Source organism: Pelodiscus sinensis, chromosome 3, assembly GCF_052426305.1.
Source record: "Pelodiscus sinensis isolate ZL-2025 chromosome 3, ASM5242630v1, whole genome shotgun sequence".
In the NCBI taxonomy this organism is placed as follows: domain Eukaryota; kingdom Metazoa; phylum Chordata; order Testudines; family Trionychidae; genus Pelodiscus; species Pelodiscus sinensis.
The window spans coordinates 151,339,573-151,360,372 of NC_143054.1; the positions used below are offsets into that span (position 1 = coordinate 151,339,573).

The following is a 20,800-nucleotide window of genomic DNA, read 5'->3' on the forward strand; positions in this document are numbered from 1 at the left end:
CCCGCAACTTCACAAGCCACCCATCATTTCGAAATATTTTTCAAAATAACAGGCATGCTATTTCAGCATCCCAGTAACCCTCATTCCATGAGGGTCAAGTGATGTCTCGAAATAGCACTTTATTTCAAAATTTGGTGCTGTATAGATAGTTGTGTATTAAGATACAGCGCAAATTGTGTATCTTATTTCAAGTTTATAGTACAGTGTAGACTTAGCCTACCATAAAATCTCACGTATAATGTGCACCTATATATAATGCACATCTGTCTTTTAAAGGTCAAAATTCTTGAATAAACTAAACTATTATCTATAATGCATACTCCCATTATACGTGAGATTTTAAGGTATGCATAGAAAGGAAGGGGCTTCTGCCTGCCGCCGGGCCCCCTGCCCAGCTGAGCTTGTGTGTACTGAACTCACGCCTGCCGCGTGGTCCCCCTGCCCAGCTGAGCTTGCGCCTGCCGCGGGGTCCCCCTGCCCAGCTGAGCTCGTGCCTGCTGGGGGGGGGGGTCTCCCCCGCCCAGTTGCCGGCGCATCGAGTTCATGCCTGCCGAGGGAGCCTCCTCTGTCCAGCTGTCTGTGCACTGAGCTCGCGCCTGCCGGGGGAGCATCCCCCGCTTAGCTGCCAGCACACAGAGCTTGCGCCTGCCAGCCCCCCCACCCCAACCCAGCCCAGCCCATGTCTGCACTCCCCCCCCCCACCCAGCTCATGCCTGCTGAGGGTGAGTTTAAAACTTTTAAAAAAAACCTCCTATGGATAATGTGCACCCCGACTTTGACATTAAAAAAACGGGAAAAAAAGTGCGCACTGTACTCACAACTTTACGGTATGTGAACACTTATGTAATAAATCTACTGCTGATTATTCAGCAAAAAGAGCCTGCACTTATATTAGACTCTGCTATGAATTTCTGAACTAGAAGGGAACTTTTACCAAGAATTTCTTCCACTATGGACTTTCTGTCACCTTATACCAGGAGTGGGCAATAATTTTTGATGGGGGGCTACTCCAAGAATTTGGTAAGTAGACAAGGGCTGCATTCTTCATAATATTAATGGAGGAGGTGTGAGGTCTCTGATGGAGGTTGGGTACAGTAGGAGGTTTAGGATAAGGGACTGGGGTACAGGAAGTGGGATCTGGGTGAGAGTTTGGGTGAAGGAGAGGGCAAAGGATTCAGGTGCAGGAGGGGGTGCAGAGTCCAGGAGGGGGTATAGGTGCAAAAGAGCATTCTGGCCTGGAGTAGCAGTAAAGGCTGGGGTACAAGATCTGGGATGAGGTTGTGACCTGAGGCAGGAGTGGCTCCAGGGATTTGGGTTGTGACCTGGGGTAGGGGATTGGAGTTCAGGGTCTCGGAAGAGGTATGGGGACAGGAGTGGAGGTGCAAAGGGTTTGGATTATGTGGGGAGCAGGGCAAAGAGTTAGGTAGAGGGAGGGGGGGGGGTGCCAGAGACAGGCTCTGGCTAGGAGGATCTTATCCAGACATAAGCCCAGCAAATCCCTCAGGCAGGCTCCCTGCCTTCCACACCCCCTGCATGGCGCACAGAGCACAGGCAGCTTCCATTGGCTGAAGACTGGCCAATGGGAGCTGCATGATTGTGCTGTGGGCGGAGCAGCACATAAAGCCCCTCTCCCCTTTGCATCCGAGCTCCCAGCGATCAGAGAAGCATATGGCATCTGCAGCCGGCTACTCTGAGCAGTGTGCAGAGGCGAGTCAGGCAGGGAGACTACCTGAAGTGCCTGCTGGGCTGTGTACCATATTTTGCTCAGCCCTACCTCATAAACTCATCCAGTGATGAGTTATGATGTGCATTTATAAAGCAACCATCACCACACTATGTGGGCTCACTTCACGCAACTTAGATGAACAGTGAATACTATCTTCCCAAATATAGGGCCCTATTTTGGAGACTAATAACTTTATTTGTCGTCATTTATTATTAATTCTCCTGTCTAGGCAGGGCAGGGCATCAGAGTCTCTACACCACCCTCCAGGATTTTTTAAGTGATGGACAATTTTTATGTTAAAAGGCATAACAGCCTTCATATATCATGCTGCATTAAGTGAATTTACCCTCTGGCATTTCAACAACACAAGGTGGGTTTTCCAGAAGTGCTCACTGTTGGCCTAACTCTGCTTACATTGATGACAATGATAAAACAACTTAATTACACCACTGCAGAGTGCTTTTTAAAACCTAACTTGTAAATATCTGAGGTGTGCCATCTTGAGTGGACCAGATGGAAAATAATCTTGACAGTGGCTATTTGTTCCTGCCTCACCTAATAGTCGCCCACATACCTTGGAACTATTCACCGATTTCCTCTTAAATCCTTGCATTTTTCCCTTCGATCTTGCCCACTCTCAAGTCACAGTTACTAGATGCTGACGTGTAGTTCACTGGTCCCCATCTGGAAGTGTTAGATCGAGTCAAGCTCATTCCATCTTAAAAGTGTCCCAGACATGGAAATTCTGTCATCACAGAACATTAAACTACTAGAATATGAAGGACCCTCGAAAGGTCACAAGAATGGCTTCCTCGCACCAGTATTTTCACAATGCATTGAGTACTGACCTATTTGAATCCACGTGCCACAGGGAGCGTGCAGGAAGCACACAGCCAGTCCCATATCCCACTTTCCCTCCACCCACACAGCCCAAAGCCCAGGGACGATTTGCTCCTCTCACATAGGATCAGGGATCTTTGTTTTCCCTTCACTCCTGGAAGCTGTGCAGGGCATCTGGCTCATATCGCACTGAAGAACCACATTTACTAATCTTACAGAACAGAGGCAGAGAAAACTTTGCAGGTAAACAAAAATGTGGAACATGGCCTAGCACTGATCCTGTGGAGGACTGACTAGAAGTTAAAGCAGGGGTGGGCAATAAACGGTCTGGGGCCTGGATACAGTTTGCCAAGGTTAGCCTTTGGCAAGCTGCCAGATGCTTCATCTACCTGAATGTCCACAGGTGCAGTCCTCTTGCAGCTCCTGTTGTCCGTGGCCTGGCCCATGCCACTTCCTACAGCCCCACTGGGTGGGAATGGCAAACCGCAACCAATAGGAGCAGCCAATGTTAGCAGCCAAACCTGTGGACAGTCAGGTACTTAAAGTATCCCACCAGGGGCTAATTTGGGTGAATCACATAGAGCCCACAAGCCACTCACTGCCAGCCCCTGAGTTAAAGCTTCCTCTCCTTGAGTGGAAAACATCCACTCAGTGTGCACTGGCAGTCAAAAAAGCAAACAGAGTGGGTGAGAATACACCTGTCAGGGATGATCTAGACAGTGCTTGGTCCTGCCATGAGGGCAGGGGACTGGACTCGATGACCTCGCGAGGTCCCTGCCAGTCCTATTTGGAATTCTATTACCGTTTAATGTCATTGAAATAGCAAGTAAATTGTGATTAATTTTTAATCAAGTTAATTTGTTTTGAGTTAATCACTTGAATTAACTGCAACTGACAGCCCTATTTTTAACTTAAAAAAAAAAAAAAAAAAAAAAAAAAAACCTGTCCCAAATTAAATCCTCCACTCCCCTGAGAGTAAAGAAATCTGCGGAACCTGTGTAAAATTCAGTGGCTTACGTGCCCCTTTCACTTAATCGCTCTACGAAAGCCAGCCACTCTTTCCTGAATTTTGTTGTTATGGTGGAAAGTGATATGCAAACAATGAAATTATATGAAATAAGCTTTGAAACTAAAAACAACAATGTTAATTGCAATCCTGTCAGGAGCTTCAGGAGAAAAAAACCACAAGAAAGAAAAATACTGATAGAACAAACAAAGATTTATTTAGAGCAGAAATTATTAAAGAATATGAAATAGAAACCAAAAATGTAAACAGATGGCATGTGTGTAAGGCTTGGAGAAGAACACACACAAAAGCACCTGAATAGCTGGCAACTATGCTACCCTTCCAGCTCATCCAGACATGGAGGTGAAATGTGCACAGGTACATGGATCTAATGTTAACCGGTAAGCATCACCCTTAATTGGTGATACTTACCAGGTCTGGTTAACCACTGGGGGCTGGAGCAGCAGAGTGTGTAAAGCCTGCTGTGGAGAGGGGCACTCCAGACCAGCCAGAGCAGCCCCTGTCCATGGCGGGCCCTGCCTGCAGCGCAGAGTGCGGGAGAGGGCCACTCTAGCTGATCTGGTGTGGAGCACCCCCCCACCCCCCACCTGCCCCGTTTAATCAGACAGCCAGTCAAACACTACCTTTAACCAGTTAACCAATTAAAAAGGGATTGATTTTACATCCCTAATCTGAAGCAACACACTGCAACTTAAATACAAGGGAAGAGCATGACCCATACTTCCCTAAGCCAGGCATTTAAATGGTTCCACTGCAGGGGTTATGTGGCTCCTCAGCCAACTCTCCAGAACTCAGCTTGCTCTGAGTCTTAGCTCTCCCCTGTCCTCCTGCACTCAGGAGTCAGAGAGGCCAAAGGGTAATGATTTTGGCTTACAAGGGCCACAAGATCTGACCCTCTGTCATGAGCCCAAGGCCCACCAGCAAAATCCCAGGTCTTTTTCCTCTGGGCCCCTTCATTGTATCCGTTTAACTGCACCAGAAACCAGCAGTAAGTTGCTACAAATTAACAACCAAGTATATCAGTTAGGTACTAATCCACTGTGACTCCAAGGTGCTGCAAAGAAAGCCAAAATGCTCCCCAGGCTTCTGTCAATTGGTCCTGCCAATTCCTTCATGATTCCCCAACAGGTGACTGGTCAGACCCGCAGCATCTGCCAGGCTGGCCTCCCATTTCTAGCTCAGGGTGGACAGGGCTCCAGGAACAGAGCTGAAAGAGGCCCCACATGGCCTATGCTCCACGTTAAATCCCAGGCACTAGGCTGTGCAGGCTAATTGGTGCTCTTCTCCACCAGCTCTCCATGGTGCCAGAGACTCCAGTGGATGGAGTAGAGCTACACGGACTCCCTCAGTGAGCAATTCCCTCCCTTGTGCTGGAGCTTTCTCTTTTCTCCACTAGCCCCATCAAGTCCCCACACCAATTGAGGCAGATGGGCAGCATTTTTAAGGTGTATTTTATCACTTCAATTTTGCAGGACACTAGCTGATGCAACACATAGAGCCAATCTTTTCAAACGAATGTGCCAAATGGTGGTTTCTCCCCCTGGTTTTACCTGGAACTGAAAAGGAAGGGGGCAAAACAGATGACCCTCCAATTCTTAAAAATCCAAAGCAAAGAGCTATGCCCCAGATTCACTATCAACAACGCAACCGGGAGAAATTCTCATACCTTGTGACCTCTTGCTGCAGTCGGGACACACTGGGGACATAGAACATTACCCCAAAGAAAAGCAAAGGCTCATTGGCAAATTTGTCGAGCTGTTTCTTCAGAGGTTTCTCCAGTTCCACCCATCGTGCATGCTGGTTCTTGCTGAGAAACCAAAGGCCAAAATAGTGTGTCTAGAAAAAGAAGTAAAATAGCATCAGTTTATTATTTGGGCCAGTTTCTTGAGACCACACATTCAACTGTCATCATAAATGCACATAAGAATGGAAGGCTATAGGGTGTCGATTTTCCAACGGACATGCAAGGCCAAAGTTGTCTTTTGATTGCTTTTTTGCTTCCTAGGGCTAACTTGAAGATGTAAAATAACTTTGAAATACAGCAGATATCACAATGCAGGACCACAGTGCTGTTTGCTTCAGTTTTTACAGGTTGTACCTCCCTGATCCAGCACCTTTGTGACTTGACTGTTCTTGAACCAGGAAATCTCCTTGAACAGGAGAAGTCAATACCAGCGCCTCTGCTGCAACCAGCTGCTGGGCTGTTCTGGTGACAGTTGAGGAGCCAGCCTTGCCAGAGTGGGGTCTGGGGCAGGTTACTCAGGGGAAGAGAGCGTGTCTGTGGTTCCCTGAGGCTGCCAGGTTGCACTCCCAACCCCCACCACCAACTGAGGGAATGGGGTGTGCTCCTGGTCTCTAGTCACGGGGTTCCGCATCCACCCTGCCTGTTCCCAAGTGCCTCCCTGTCTCTGTTCCGGCCCCTCCCTGAATTTGAGTGCCACCAATGAGCTATTTGTTGCAGTTTGGAAGCTCTGGAAGGGTGGAGGAGGAGTTGCTGTGTGCGGGGCCTGGCATTTTCCCATGAGTGCTCCAACCTGAGCACAGCACAGATGTTGCCAGACTATGGAAGTCCGGACCAGAGAGGCAGAACCTGTACAGAGTTGCATGTTAAAGATACATCTTCCTGCCAATTAAACACCCACAGCTGGTCTGTGTCAGCTGACTTGGGCTCACAGGGCTCAGGCAGCAGGGCAGCAGTGTAGACGTGCACCTGTTGCAGACAAAGTTGAAGCCAACTGCTAAGCTGAAAAATCTCTCTTCTGAGAGGTTCTGAGAAGGGTGTAGAGGTAGCACCCTCTACCCAGTCTAGCATAATGAGCTACAAAGAATCTATGCATGGAGCTTTAGGGGTCAAGTAAAGATTTTATACGCATTCAGACTTTTTTTATGAAAAGTTTTCAAGGTCTCAAATTTGTTCTGCATCAATATAAAAACATATTATAATAGTTCATTTTTTCCCCAAAAACAAGTATTTTCCAGCCAGCTCTAGTATTAAGCCCTTAAAAGTATGATGTTATCATGGTTATATGTAACAGTGTATTTCATATTCTCCTTGGAAATATGCTTAGCTCAAATATGCTTTATGCAAAATGTTTCATGTCACATATCATTGGCAAGTTTGTAAATCCACTGAATGTAGCTATTCTATATGTGGAGCTCTGTGTAGACACCAAATTTGTATCTGCATCTGCAAAATGATCCATGGATATTCACATCCCCACATGTGGATGCAGATACCCAGAGTTATAAAGCAGCTATCTGCAAATTAGCAGGGTTCAAGACACAAAGTTTAAATATTCAGCTGCATCTGAATTCACAAAAATAAGTTGTGGATATTTGCATTCACATCCATGGATGCATATCCCTGTAAATATAAAGCGGACATCCAGAGATTTATAGAATTCTATCTATTTGTATGCATGTATCATTTCTGTATCTGAAATTAGGAATATTGCTGTTGATTTATTATTGTGTCCATGATCATCAGAAAGAACACTAAAGAAGCCAGACACAGAGTCCATTAGCAAGAGACAATTGAGTGGCAGAGAACTGTCCTCCTACAGATGTGCTATAAAGACATGTGTCCATGTCACCGGATGCTGGAATCCATCTTGAATTTTGTACCATTCCACAGAGGTGTTAGGGAATTGAACAAAGGCATCCCACCCTAGGAAATTCTATAAGGCAAGAGAAGTAAACGATAGTAATCTTCAGCTAACCACAAGGGATACCTGAAAACACGTGGAAACAAAAGGACTGTAATGAAAGGGGCAGTGGACAACTTCTGGAACCATGTCAGAAAGGATATCTCTGGGCCGAGGACTTTACATGAAATAAGGAATGGAGTGATAAATTATTATTTGTAGCAAATATTCTTAGTGTATTAGGCTAAGCTGGTGTGTTTTGTTTTCTTGTGATTAGTAACTTACTTTGATCTGTCTGCTACCACTTGCAACAACTTAAATACTACTTTTTATACTTAATAAAATCACATTTTTTATTATTAAACTTAGTGTAAATAATTGTTACTGGCGGGGAGAGGTAAAGCATTGATAAAGTGGGTGAACAATGTATAAACTTGCTCTGTATAAAACTTTTATACAGCATGAGATGGATTTATCTGGGGTCTGGTCCCATTGGAGCTGGGCACTTGGGCTCTATGTCAAGTGCCTTTGACTGAGCCTTCATTCACAGAGATAAGCTGCTCTCAGTGTCTGTGCTGCTCTGCTGTGGACAGTAACCCCTAACTTTGCCCCAGAGTAGGGGCAAGTAGGTAGACTCAGTGGTAATTCAGCACATCAAGCGACAGCCTCAGGGGACCTCTGTGACCAAACCCATCGTGTTATACATGCAGACACATCTATGATTTCTATCTACTGTCTAAGCCAAAGTGTACATTCCTAGAAATCCCATGTCATGTACATAAGGCTGGTGCTGTGAGGAACATAAGGCAATTTTTAGAAAACTGTGGAAGAAAATTGTACACACTTTTTTCTCTACAGCTCTTTGTGTGTAGAAGGTGCCAGAATGAATTCTAGCAACATGTTATCTGCCTATTCACAAAATGGGATAGAGTCTATTGGGCTCACAGTAGAACTTTAAAGCAGTGGTTCCTAACCTTTTTGAGAATACGGATCCCTTTTCAATCTATTAAAATGTCACGGACCCTCCCCTCCTCCCCCCCTCCCCCGAAGGAGAAAAGAAAAAGAAAAAGAAAAATAAGGATTGCAGTGGGCCCAATCCTTACTTTTATACTTTCCACGGACCCCCTGCAGTACCATTGGGGATCACCATGGGTTTGGAGACCACAAGTTGGGAGCCACTGCTTTAAAGTATAGTACATTGTACATGCTACTTCAGTCGCTGACCTCTTTGCTGAGACAGTCTATAGTGTTGCAATTTCTTCTGGTTGTGGCAGTGGGTTTGAGCAGGTACCTAGCCAATGATCCGTGTAAAATGAGATAGTCTTCTTCACCCAAAGAGCCATCAAACAGTACCAACTTATGGGGATGATATATCTGGGCTGGTTCTGAATCATGTACTGTACCTAGAGATGAAAGACTCTCTATTCCATTGCCAATACCCAGAGACAGTGAATTACTTTCCTTGCTATTTAGAAATTCACTAATTTACAGGAATGCATGATAGTGGTGGTTGTTTAACTGTTAACATTATAAAATATTTGAAAGTGTTAGAATTAATGTCTTTATGAACTTTTTTTTCATTTAAGCTGAGATTCAGCTAACTGGCACTTCTGTTTTATGAGCTGTTTATCGCATATACAGAAAAGAACTCTGTGCACTCACAAGTGTATCAAGCCTTTCAGTTGGTGATTTATTACACTAAATGCTTTCAGGGAAGAGAAGTATCACTTCTATATCCCCTAAATTCCCATTGCTCTTTCTCCCTTTTCTTCCACACTGAATTGTCTGACATGGACACTGTCATTGGACAGCCTTTTATATCCCACAGAACATGCCAGAAACCTTGGTAAATTTCAAGTCATTAAAAATGTTTGATTTTTGTCCCTTAGTTTTTATCCCCTGGGTAAAATGACTTCTGCTGTTCAAAGCCTCTCACAGTATTTATAATTTTTCCTAGCCTTCGAATAACTCATGTAAATTTTAAACTACAAATAATCTTGGCTCTTTGGGAGATCTTTAAGATCACTGACATTACTGTAAGCCCTCTAATAACTTAAAAGTTCAGTACAGTATCAGCTCATTTCATTTCATGTTGAGGGTGAACGAGTTAGTTTGAAGAGTTCATGTATTAAATGGTTTCTTCTAGAAGGTTGTCAAATAACTATACTTTTTTCTGCTCCCACACATTCCTTTTCTTTGCAATCACTCCTCCCACCTGCAACTAAATCTAATCTAATATTGCAATGAATTAGTAAGGAAGGAACATTTATTTGATGATGATTACCTATGTGGAATGATTATGTAGCAGGAAATTAGTTTTACCTGTGGGCTTGGGAGAGGTTTAAATTTATACTTCGGGATGCATTGTTGCTTCTTATGCATTGTTGCTGCCTATTACTTCAAAACCTTGGTAGAAATTCTACATTCATTTTAAACAAAACAGGGTTTTGCCTCACTGTAACAAAAACAATGCAAAGAAGGGAAGAAGTAAAAAATGTTCAAACTGCCTTGTCCATAATAGAAATTTTATTATACATTTTAATTTAAATATACTTTTTCAGCAGAATTTGAGGGGGGTTGGAATTTTTCTTTAAATAAATAGTTATAAAGAGTTCCAACATTTTCAACATTGTTATATCTTTGAATGAAAACAATCAGTTAATTTAAAATTAAAAATGAGATGTTTATTTATATAAAACTCTGTTGTACAAGCTTAAAAATTCCACAAATTTCAGTGTAATAAACTTTGCTATACAGTAGAACCTCAGAGTAATGAACGCCTCAGAAATGGAGATTGTTTGTAACTCTAAATAAAACCTTTGGGTTGTTTTTTCAAAAGTTTACAACTGAACACTGACTTAATATAGCCTTGCAACTTCACTGTGCAGAAGAAAAATGCTGCTTTCCCTTTTTTTTAATAGTTGACGTTTAACATGGTACAGTAAAACTCCAATTGTCCGGCATCCAGCGGTCCGGCACTCCCGATAGTCCGGCACCAACTGGAACCCGGAAGTGCTCCGGCAGCTGCTTCAAGAAGTTGTTAGTCAATTATACTACCGCCAGCTGGATCCACAAGTGACGGGCTTGCAATTTATCTTTCCTCTACTGCCTCTGGCGGGGGCGGGGAGGGGGGGGGAAATGAATGGGGAGGTGGCGGGGAACAGCGCGGCGAGGGCTGAACCCTCTGCCGTTTTGCAGGGAGGCAAAACCTGCAAGCGGCGGGGCAGAGAGGCAGGCAGCTGCTTCAAGAAGTTGTTAGTCAATTACACTACCTTTGGCTGATGGTGTACTTCGGATTCCAAAGGAGGTGTGTGGTTGACTGGTCAGTTTATAAGTCTGAGCTTCTACTGTATCCTGGAGACTATTCCAGAGACATTCCTATTAACCTGTTAGCATCATGGGAATGACTGGAGGAGGAAGGTTGAGGGGGCCAAATCAGATAACACTTATTCAATTAATTAACTTAAATCAAAAGAAACAAATGACTCAACATTTATTGGCATATTCAGCTATAAACCTAAGTATAAATTAATTCTAAACAACAGATGAGGCATAAAGTATCTGCATGCCTCTAATAAAAGAGATCCCCTGAATCCCATGTTGGGCTATCAGTTCAATACTGGAAAGGGAGATCACAACTTACTGCAGCTGCTTGTTCTTGGAGGTTTCCCTCTTTCATGCACTCAGAGGGTGTAATCTTGTTTATCTTGAGAGACAGCAAGGCTAAAGAATGCAAGACTTCCTGTTGTGTATAGCCACAGTGCTGTAGTCAGAGATGCTGGTGACTGAAACAGTGATTCATGTGAAGTTCTGTGGCACCATGTGCTGCTAGTGGTGCCATTACTGTCACTTAAAATGGTAGGGTACCTCCAACTCCATTATGCCTGGGTACTGAGACTAGCATAATATCAAGGTAAAGTTTGCTGTACATACCTAATATCAGCTAATCTATTAATTGGTTTTAAAGTGCACTATGTTTATTATTGATGTATAGAGCCTTAATGAAAACAAAAAGCAACAAACACTAAAGTTTCATAGACAGCTAGCATGGCAAAATTCTTTTGTAATAGTGAATATAGAGTCACCAGTTCTTTTACTGGAGAGGAATAAATCCTATTATGCGAAATTCCTTTCCTGATCCGTGTGTGGGCGGGAGATAACTCTTTTGTACTTTTAGCATTATATCAAGGCCTACAAGGCTTATTACTACTGATAACTGTCAACTCAAAATGAATCAAACCTTCAAGCTGATGCTTAGTGCAAAGGATTCAAACTAATTTTACAGTAGTTACATGGTTACATTTTCAGCTGGCCTATGCTTGACCCCTGACTCAGTCAAGGAAAGAGCTGCATTCCCTGGAGATCAAATAAAAATATGCATAACCCATAAAATACTGTTTTTCAGTCATGTGTGGTAGAATGATTGACAGGTCTTCCACAACAATACACAGTGAACTCCAGCAAACTGAGTTTTATTTTTAACAAAATATTTTCCTTACAAGTCAGTTTGACTGAAAGATGTGTTTATTTCTGAACCTGAAGGTGCAATTTATAACACACCTGTGAGTTCTGTAATAGAACCAGTAAAAGTCTATCAAATTAAACACACAATTGCTGTTTATTTTAATAGAAGCTTTCATATAATTAACATCACTGTCTTAGTCAAGGTCTAGATTATTGATTTTTAGGCAGTCACAAAAAATAACAAAGGAGATGAAAACAGGATTATAAAAATAATCTAGATAAAGGCAAAGTGAGTGTGGGAATCAAGGTTAGTGAGAAAGGAGAGAGATAACTTTCAAGGAGGAGACATTGTGCAGAGTTGGTGCAGGACACGAAACAAGCATGCTCTTTGGCCTAAAATTTTCCCATGCCTAGACTGAGACATGAATGTGTATGAAGGTTCTGTTAAGGCTTAGGAGAAAAGTAAAAAGTAATTCTCCCCTTGCCCCACAGTTCAATGGAAGCAGTAGGTAAGTTTTGGGCTGCAACTAGAGCTGGTCAAAGAAACAATAACAGAACCATATTCTGTAGAAAAAGGCAACTCTCTCTATCCAAACATTTTGCAAAATTGGGATGATACTGTGAGAACTTAATTCAAAAGAAAACCAGAGCAAAAGTTCTGAGGTATTCTGACATTCTCAGCATGAAATGATTTGGTTTTTTGTTTTGAAATTACCTTATAGAGACTATTTAAATGTTATATTACACATTACTAGAAGATTTACCCAGCGTTGCTCAGGTGCTTACCTCAATTAATTTTTGTTTTTTTGGAAAATAAAATGAAAATGTGCATGCTTCATTGAAATCATTGCCCTGGGGTGGGGCTTGGGATGAGGGGTTCAGCTTGCAGGCTGCCCTAGGGATAGAGCTTTGGGCCAGGTGAGAAGCACCTCTCCATGACCGCTGCAGCTCCAGCGGGTATGGTCAGGAGATCAGGGCAGGTCCCAGGTTGATCTTCCTCCTGCGCTCCCCAGCCAGAGTGAGGAATGCAGCAAAGTGCACACTTTCCCCTTGCTTCCTGATGAAAGGGAAAAGCCAGCAATGTTCTTGTATGAATCTGGTGGAGGGAGAGCTTCAGCACCACCACCACCCACCCCCAGCCTTCCCAAAAGGGCACTTGATGGGGTGGGAGGCTTGGGACTGGGGCAGTCCCTGATTGGGAGGGGTGGGACACCCCCAGCCAGTCCCGTTCACCTGGCTGGTGATTCTGTCTTTCTTCTGTTAGGTTTTATGAGAAGCCATCCTATTCCAGGCACATCCCATTGTCCTGGCACAACCAAACTCTGACCTTACTTTAGGTTGTGACAAGAGGAAGGTGGTCCTAGCTTTTACTGTTTAGGAGGAGTTCTTGAACAGACAGACAAGCAAACAGACAAACTCTGTCAAATATATAGATTATTTGACCAATCAAAATTCAACTTACAAGTCACTTGTAAAATGGGGATCTATGAATAGCATCTATTTATAGTTCATCTGAATTTGGCCCTACATGATTTCAGAGAATTGGTTTCCATCCTGGCATAACTTCTATATTTTAATAAGTAGGTAAGCTGCAGTTATCAAAACCTATTTTCATATTAAAACAGTGTTATATGCTGCCCACTTCAAAAGACAACGGGCTGATTCTGATTTACAGTGATGGCAGAGTGGAGTCACTTAAAATCAATTATATTATGTCAAAATAATACCAACATAACCAGGCCCAAAGATACTGCTTGATGCAGGAAGATGCATCTTAAGAATGCATAGCTCTAGTTAAGGTTGTAAGTTCTTCTAACTTTATTTTGTTATCTATTGAACTTTCTCAATAATACTTGGTTTGGACTAAAACTTCCCACAAAACATGGGTTCCAAAAAGAGATGCCACTATGCTAAGCTGATGGAATGATCAAATATCATGTATTTTATAATAATTTTTAATAAATTCAAGTACCGAAATTATACATACACAGTAGGGTTGCTATCAATTAATAAATTCCATTACAGATCTAAATAATTAAAAAGAAACAAATCCTGAAGACTATTTCCAGCTTGTAAAAATCTTAGGATTTGGCAAATAAATTGCACAGTTAAATCAACATATATTAGTACTTTGGTACTTAACTACTAGTCCTTTCTCAACAGTCTCAAAAAAGAAAGAGAACATTAGTTTACTGCCTTTGCCACAAGTGGGAGTTTTAACCATTTTGGATGTGAATCCCAAATGTGTAAATTATCAGTTACCGTCTCAAAGGTAGAGAAACACACACTTACTTCCATGAGCAGAGAAGAGAGCTCTCTTTCAGATCATGCAGATTTCTTCCCAGCAAGGATGAATGTAAATCACAGAACAAAGTATAGGCAGTGTGCTGTCCTCAGTTTTCATTAATACCAGAATGTGTATGCCAAAGTTCCAGTTACTGATAACATGAGGCCAACAAGCAGAACATGATCTTTATAAACAGATTCTAAATAACAAATTGCTTGAGCTAAAAAAATGTTAAAATTACACTGGACAGATGGCCTTTCTTAGGTAACCCTTACCTCCCGTAATTCCAGTCTCTGGGCCACAGCTTCCAGACACTCCTGGCCTGTGCTCTCCACTGACAGTGTGCACTCAATCACATTGTTGTCCAGCAGACGGATTTGGGTCACAAAACAGTTCTTGCTCAGGACATTATAGCGCCTGGTCCGTCGCAATTTCAACCCAAAAGGCATAGTTGTTGGGCTGGAAGGCTTCCCCTTCCTGTTATGCTTTGGATAGCTTTAGCACGTGTTTTGGTTTTTCTTGAATGCTACTCCACTAGTTAGTCCTCTCCTTCGAGCCTGGAGAGGGTTGTCCATGCCCAGGGCCAAATCCAAGGGATCTCTGTATAACATATAAATACGAAGCATAGTTAATAATGTGGAATGCTAAAGATCACTGGAATGTTAACAGGTTGGAACTCAAAGAAAAACTTCCACTTGACAAGTAAAATAGATCCCAAAGCACTTTCTTCAGATCTCAAAAACAAAAAACAAAATCTTGCAAAACTATATTCTGGCATTGCATTTTAAACACAACTTTAATATCAGAGACAATCTTTGAGGAGCTCCAGACAAGCAGCTGCTGGATAGGCAGGGTTGGAAAACTAGATTCTTATTAGTGAATGTTCGGAAATGTTGATTTCATGATGCTTAGGCACACTGACCAATGAAATATATTTTCCAAATGTACAAACAAACTAAGGAAATGCTGACTAAGAACACAGAGTCTGATTTAAGGATATTTACTCCCTATATTTTGGCAAATGATTTGACAGTTTGTGTTTTAATGGCTATAAAGCTTTAACACTTTGGAATCTCAACGTATGTGATCATTACATTTTTTGCCTGGACATTCCCGGTATCTGGTATCTCCTTTCTGCTAATTTTCCACAGCTGTGAAAATTTAAATAGATAAAAATTGAAACTGCTTAAAAATAAACTTATTATCCATCAACATTATTTTTTTAAAAACTGAATTCTGACAAGCCTCATTCTGAGGTGTTAATTCTCCCACCATTAACCTCCATTAAAGAACCTATAATCGAGCCTTGTTCTAAATCTTTGTTGTCCCCAGGCCAGATGCTGAAGTCAGCAGGAGCTGCCGGTGTTCAGCACTACTGAAAACTGGCCCAAACTAGCTAGAACGCATGTGAATGGGAAGAAGTGCCAGAAACATTAGCGAGAACCCTCCTATTGGGTAATTCCTTTCATTTTAATCATTTCAGCTCCATAATGGTTATGCTTCCCACTCTTAGCTAGCCTAAATAACTACAGTCACCACTGACAAAGAAGGTAAAGCCAAATGGGAGGGAGGAGAGCACTTATTTACTATATTAATTTTTAATTAAAAGTAACCACTTCACCATCAATGCAACCACCATACAATTGGTTAAGGTTATTTTTCAAAGCCACCTTACATCCTGCCATTTACTAGCAGTTTAAAATAGCTACTGTGGTCGAGCTTTCGTAATTACCCAGGCAGTATGATCACTTTACCATGAAAAGCAAAGACGCTAGGGATGCCTACTAATATATACTGTAAGTAACCATCTTGTACTGGCAAGTGTAGGTATCTCTTCCATCGCCAACATCTGTGTACCCAGATATGTGTGCATTCTATTCACATTGTTGTTTATTCGTGTATTTATATGCCACACATCATCACAACATCTGAATACTTCAAACATAGAATTCATCCTCATCCTGCTCCCTGCCTTGTAACAGTGTTATCATCAACATTTTAGAGGTTAAAAGGACTTGTCCAAGTTCATTTAGGAACTCTGTAGAAGATCCACAATTTGAATCTGTATCTGGAGTTCAATCCGGTGCCTAATATTAGGCTAAAAATCAGAAACAACAACAACAATAAACCGCACAGACAACCACCCAGGGAAGACAGACCTTAGCCAATCTAACTTTAGAGAGCCCTTATCCTGAAGTCACTATATTCATTTAGGTTTGTTTGTTTTTTTAATAGAACTTAACTACACAAGGAAGTTGACTGGAACAGCTATGATAGAATAAATTCATGTAGAGTAGCTCTCCAAATGTATACTCTCTTCTGGAATAAAAGTCATTATTATTTTGCAATAGTTCCACTCACAAAGCACAATCACTATTCCAAAATAAAAGTGCATTTTTATTCCAAATGAGAGTATCTGGAGAGTTATTCTAAATACATTATACTGGAATAATGATAGTGAAATATTTCCTTATGCAGACAAATGTCTTCACTTCATTATTATTATTACTATTTAGTAGTCACATAGAGGAGGAACAAAATTAAATTTTAATATGTTAATAGGAACATATGTTAATATGTGATAGATCAGTATGAAAAACTGAGGGGTAAAGCCGTGTAAGCGTTATATGGAGGAGACAGAATTTGGAAGTCAGAAGATATGGTTTCAATTCCCAGCTTTACCGTAGTCTTTGAAAGGCTTTTGAGCTCCATCAGTGGAAAGTGCAACAAGCAAGTATGGTGGAATTTTCAATGGGGCCTATAGAAGTTGGTATCCAATGGCAGTTGGATATCTAATGCGAGATGGACATCCAGATTCCATAAGCTCCAACCTTATTATAAAATAATTTCACATTAAAAATGTTTTGTTATACATTTTGGCTCTAAAGCAACACTTGCCAGGACTCTCAGTGTATTACCTGCATAACAATTATAATACTATATAAAACACAACAAACTCTTAAAACACAGTACAAAATCACTCTCGTAAAACTAGATATTGCCACCTGGGGAAGGAGGAAATATTATTCATTGAACTAAATTTAAATACACACACACACACACACACACACACATAAATACACCTATCCGTTCCCTCCAGGCATCCTTGCAGTCACTTACAAAGACAATGCATAAACATTACACACAACTTTAAAAACACACTCACCCACTTACCCAGGCACTGTCACCTCTATTCTCCCCTAATGCGTACACAACAAAACGGGCTTTGCAGCACTGCCTTAGTTCTAGGATGTTTTATATCAAGCTGAGCAGGGAATTTCCAAGTGACAGGGCTATTACAGGGACCATCCTGCAAGCCGCCCTCTCCTATATCCTAAAAGAGCTCCAGCTTGCTAGTTTCTTCAGGTTTAAACTACAGCAGTAAGCCACAAGGTGAGAGGCAACCTCTCTAACTGGATAGTCCCAGCCCATTAGGGCTTTATAGGACAATCAATCTCCAAATGTCCACGCAGAAGACAACGAACAGCCATTACAGCTCGTGAATTAATTAGCACCACCTCCCTCCTCTCTCATCAACAGAGATTAGCCTGAACTTTTTTTTTAAGTAGTACACAGATTTTGTGAAGTGCTGCTTTGGCTATATTTTCATACTAATCAATAGCTGTCTAAGCCTGGATTCCCTACGGCACCCCCTTTTTATATTTACTGTATTAATTGAAACCAACCAAATTATTTGCCAAACAAAGACTACACTAAAAAAAAAAAGTATCAGTTTTACTCCACCCTCCCACTCCCCAGAAAACTTCTGCTGAGCCAGGTTGAACCATTTTATGACAATTCAGTGAGCTCTTAAAACTTTTAGTGCTGCACCTTCTTTATCCTTGATTCTGTGCACAAGACTAGCATTCTTATTTGGTCACACATTAAGAAGGGAAGCAAATTTGCTCTTGGTTTTATCCCTGTGTTAAGGTGACCTTTTACAGGTGTAAATATAACTTTCTGGATAAGGTATACTACAGAGAACCTGGTCAATTATGGTCCTTAAAAGTGATCTTCAGATACAGGGTGAGGGAGAGAGGAATTGTGCTTTTGCCTCACATCCTTCATTAGAATGTATAAGAAAGGCCTGAATCCTCTCTCTCTTCTCCTGCTATCCCTTTTCCCCCCAGGCCCATAATCTCAGAAGTACCAAGAATATCAATTTTTCTCTACCCATATTTCTTGGAGAATTGTGAGGAGTAGAGAACTGCAGTCAGAACTCTCTCCAGCCTCAACTAAAGGTGACAAGAGTGCTGAATTTTTTCACACAGAGCTTTTCTCCCAAAAGGTCAGGAATTGATATTAAATAAACAAAAATGGACAGCAATTTGAAGCAATTTAACTAAAGAGATCTCTTCCTTCCTTAATAATTATTGTTATTCTTTGTATTGTGGTCATGCTTCAAGGACCTTACTGTATTAACATATTACAGAGAGAGAGAATGAAAAGACTGTCTCTGTCTGAGATTTCAGCCTCTTGTGATGTGGCTTATGCTGGCTTTAGGAAGACTTTTGGCCACTGGGAACTTACATCCTGGGTTTTGGGGACAGAAGTCAGTAAATCTGGGTAGGGAATCTGCTTGCTGTCTGTAATAATGGATGGAAAACATGCTTACAGTGAGCTATATTCTGCCACGATTACTCATATTAAATAATATCTTATTTCATGAGTAGTTTCACTAAAGCCAGTTGGAAAACTCATAAATAACATAAACCTCAAATGGGACTAAAGATGCCACAATCAGTATTATATTCTACAGCAAATTAATTGCACACGCACCAAACTAATTATACAAACATTTTCAGGTCAACAGATATACAGGCAGTCCCTGGGTTACGTACAAGATAGGGACTGTAGGTTTGTTCTTAAGTTGAATCTGTATGTAAGTCGGAACTGGCGTCCAGATTCAGCCGCTGCTGAAACTGACCGCCAGTTCTGACTTACATACAGATTCAACTTAAGAACCCCAAGTCCCCAAGTCAGCTGCTGCTGAAACTGATCAGCCGCTGATTCCAGGAAGCCCTGGGCAGAGCAACTCTGCCTCGGGCTTCCTGTAGTCAGTGCTGGTCAGTTTCAGCAACGGCTGACTTGAGGACGCCTGGGGCAGAGCAGCTGGGGTGCTGCTGGGTTGCTCCAGTAGCGCGGCTCCTTGGCGCTACTGGACCAACCCAGCAGCACCCCAGCTGCTCTGCCCCAGGCGTCCTGATTCAGCCGCTGCTGAAACTGACCAGCAGCGGCTGAATCAGAACGCCTGGGGCAGAGGGCTGGGGTGCTTCCGGGTTGGTCCAGTAGTGCCCAGAGCGGCGCTGCGGGACTAACCCGCAGCGCCCCAGCTGCTCTGCCCCAGGGTCCACAACAAAAGTCTGGTCTGCTGGGGGGGCGCCCCCCCCCCAGCAGACCAGGGACACGGGGAGCAAAGCCGCAGCGGCGGGGTGCCTCGCCTCTGAGGCTTTGCTCTGGCGCGGAACCCGCTTTGCTCGCGGTGCCCCTGGTCTGCTGGAGACCGTCCCCAGCAGACCAGGGGCACCGCGAGCAAAACCGTAGCCGTGGCGGGGTCCCGCGCTTCTGAGGCTTTGTTCTGGCAAAGCCTCAGAAGCGGGGGAACACGCCTCTGCTGCGGGTTTGCTCACGGTGTCCCTGGTCTGCTGGAGACAGTCCCCAGCAGACCAGGGGCACCGGGAGCAGTTTTTCTCGCCCCGGAGATCAAGGTGGCTGACCGCTGCCTGTGAGCTCCGGGGCGAGAAAGCCCCGTTCGTAAGTGCGGATCCAACATAAGTCGGATCCGCGTAAGTCGGGGACTGCCTGTATTTGCATACACACACTTAAATGCTGGCCTGCTTATTTCATACTAGAGTCACCTCTGCTTCCCAGCTACAAGATTATCAAAAGAAAGTTAATATTCTTAGCCAAATTAACACACTAAAAAGAAGTGTTTGTAACCCTAATTCCAGTTCAGAAGCGTACAGACTTTCAATAAAATTAATAAAGCAAACCAAAAAGTGATGGGTCAAATAAATACTATGTGCACATTTCATTCTGTTTTAAACAAGCCTCTCATTATGACTAAAAATATTTCATGTAGGAGAGGCAGTTCCAGGTTAAAATCTTATTTATATATCTTTCTAAATGGAAATTGGAGGTTCTTTACTTAAAGTTTTATTTCTGATAGGAAAATGTTTTGCAACCCAGATTTTGTCCAAATGTTGCTTTGGAGAAATTTGTGAGACTCTCAACAAAAGGAAGATCAACACCACCACCACAAATGTCACTCCAATCATCCTGCTAATCTGAACTAGGGTTTGTATTAAATCCTCAAATAGTTAGCTATGTATATTCTATCACTTGTACCTACAACTGATTGCTAATTCAAAACTGAAGTCCCAAAATTATAGGCTGAAGTAAGGTCCCTTTGAAAGGGTGTGGAACTAAAAGTTTTAAAATGGGTATGGGGTAATAAATCCCCACAAAATTACTGCGTATTTAATGTTTGTAGATGTTTTTAAAGATTGCTATATTAAAAAAGAAAACACTTTTTTCCCCAGAGTGAAGTGTACTAACTGCAATTCAAACTTTTAAAAGCTTTTCAGCATCTATTCATTTCAAGAGGCATACTATGTCCTGCTAAATATTATACCCAAACATTTGTAAAACATTTTGATGTCAAATATGTCATCTATAAAGTTGGAATAACTGATCCAAGAATGTCTTTCCTGAATGCAGACTGTTCGGTACAAAGGCTGAAAAGACACCATCTTAGAGGTGGTCCAGTGAAGCGTAAGAAACTTCAGCTAGAGAGAAAGGATTAAACCAAG

General features: G+C 42.3%; 1 protein-coding gene across 1 annotated transcript in view; it reads right to left on the reverse strand.

The window, feature by feature from the left end:
- PTPN14 (protein tyrosine phosphatase non-receptor type 14) overlaps positions 1-20,800 on the reverse strand; it is a 188,278-nt gene that overhangs the window by 89,321 nt on the left and 78,157 nt on the right. Inside the window, exons 2-3 of the mRNA XM_075925194.2 lie at positions 14,264-14,588; positions 5,260-5,429 (exon numbers count right to left, since the gene is read on the reverse strand). Of these exons, the coding sequence (XP_075781309.1) occupies positions 5,260-5,429; positions 14,264-14,437 (344 nt within the window). The 5' untranslated portion in view covers positions 14,438-14,588. The remainder of the gene's footprint in view (positions 1-5,259; positions 5,430-14,263; positions 14,589-20,800) is intronic.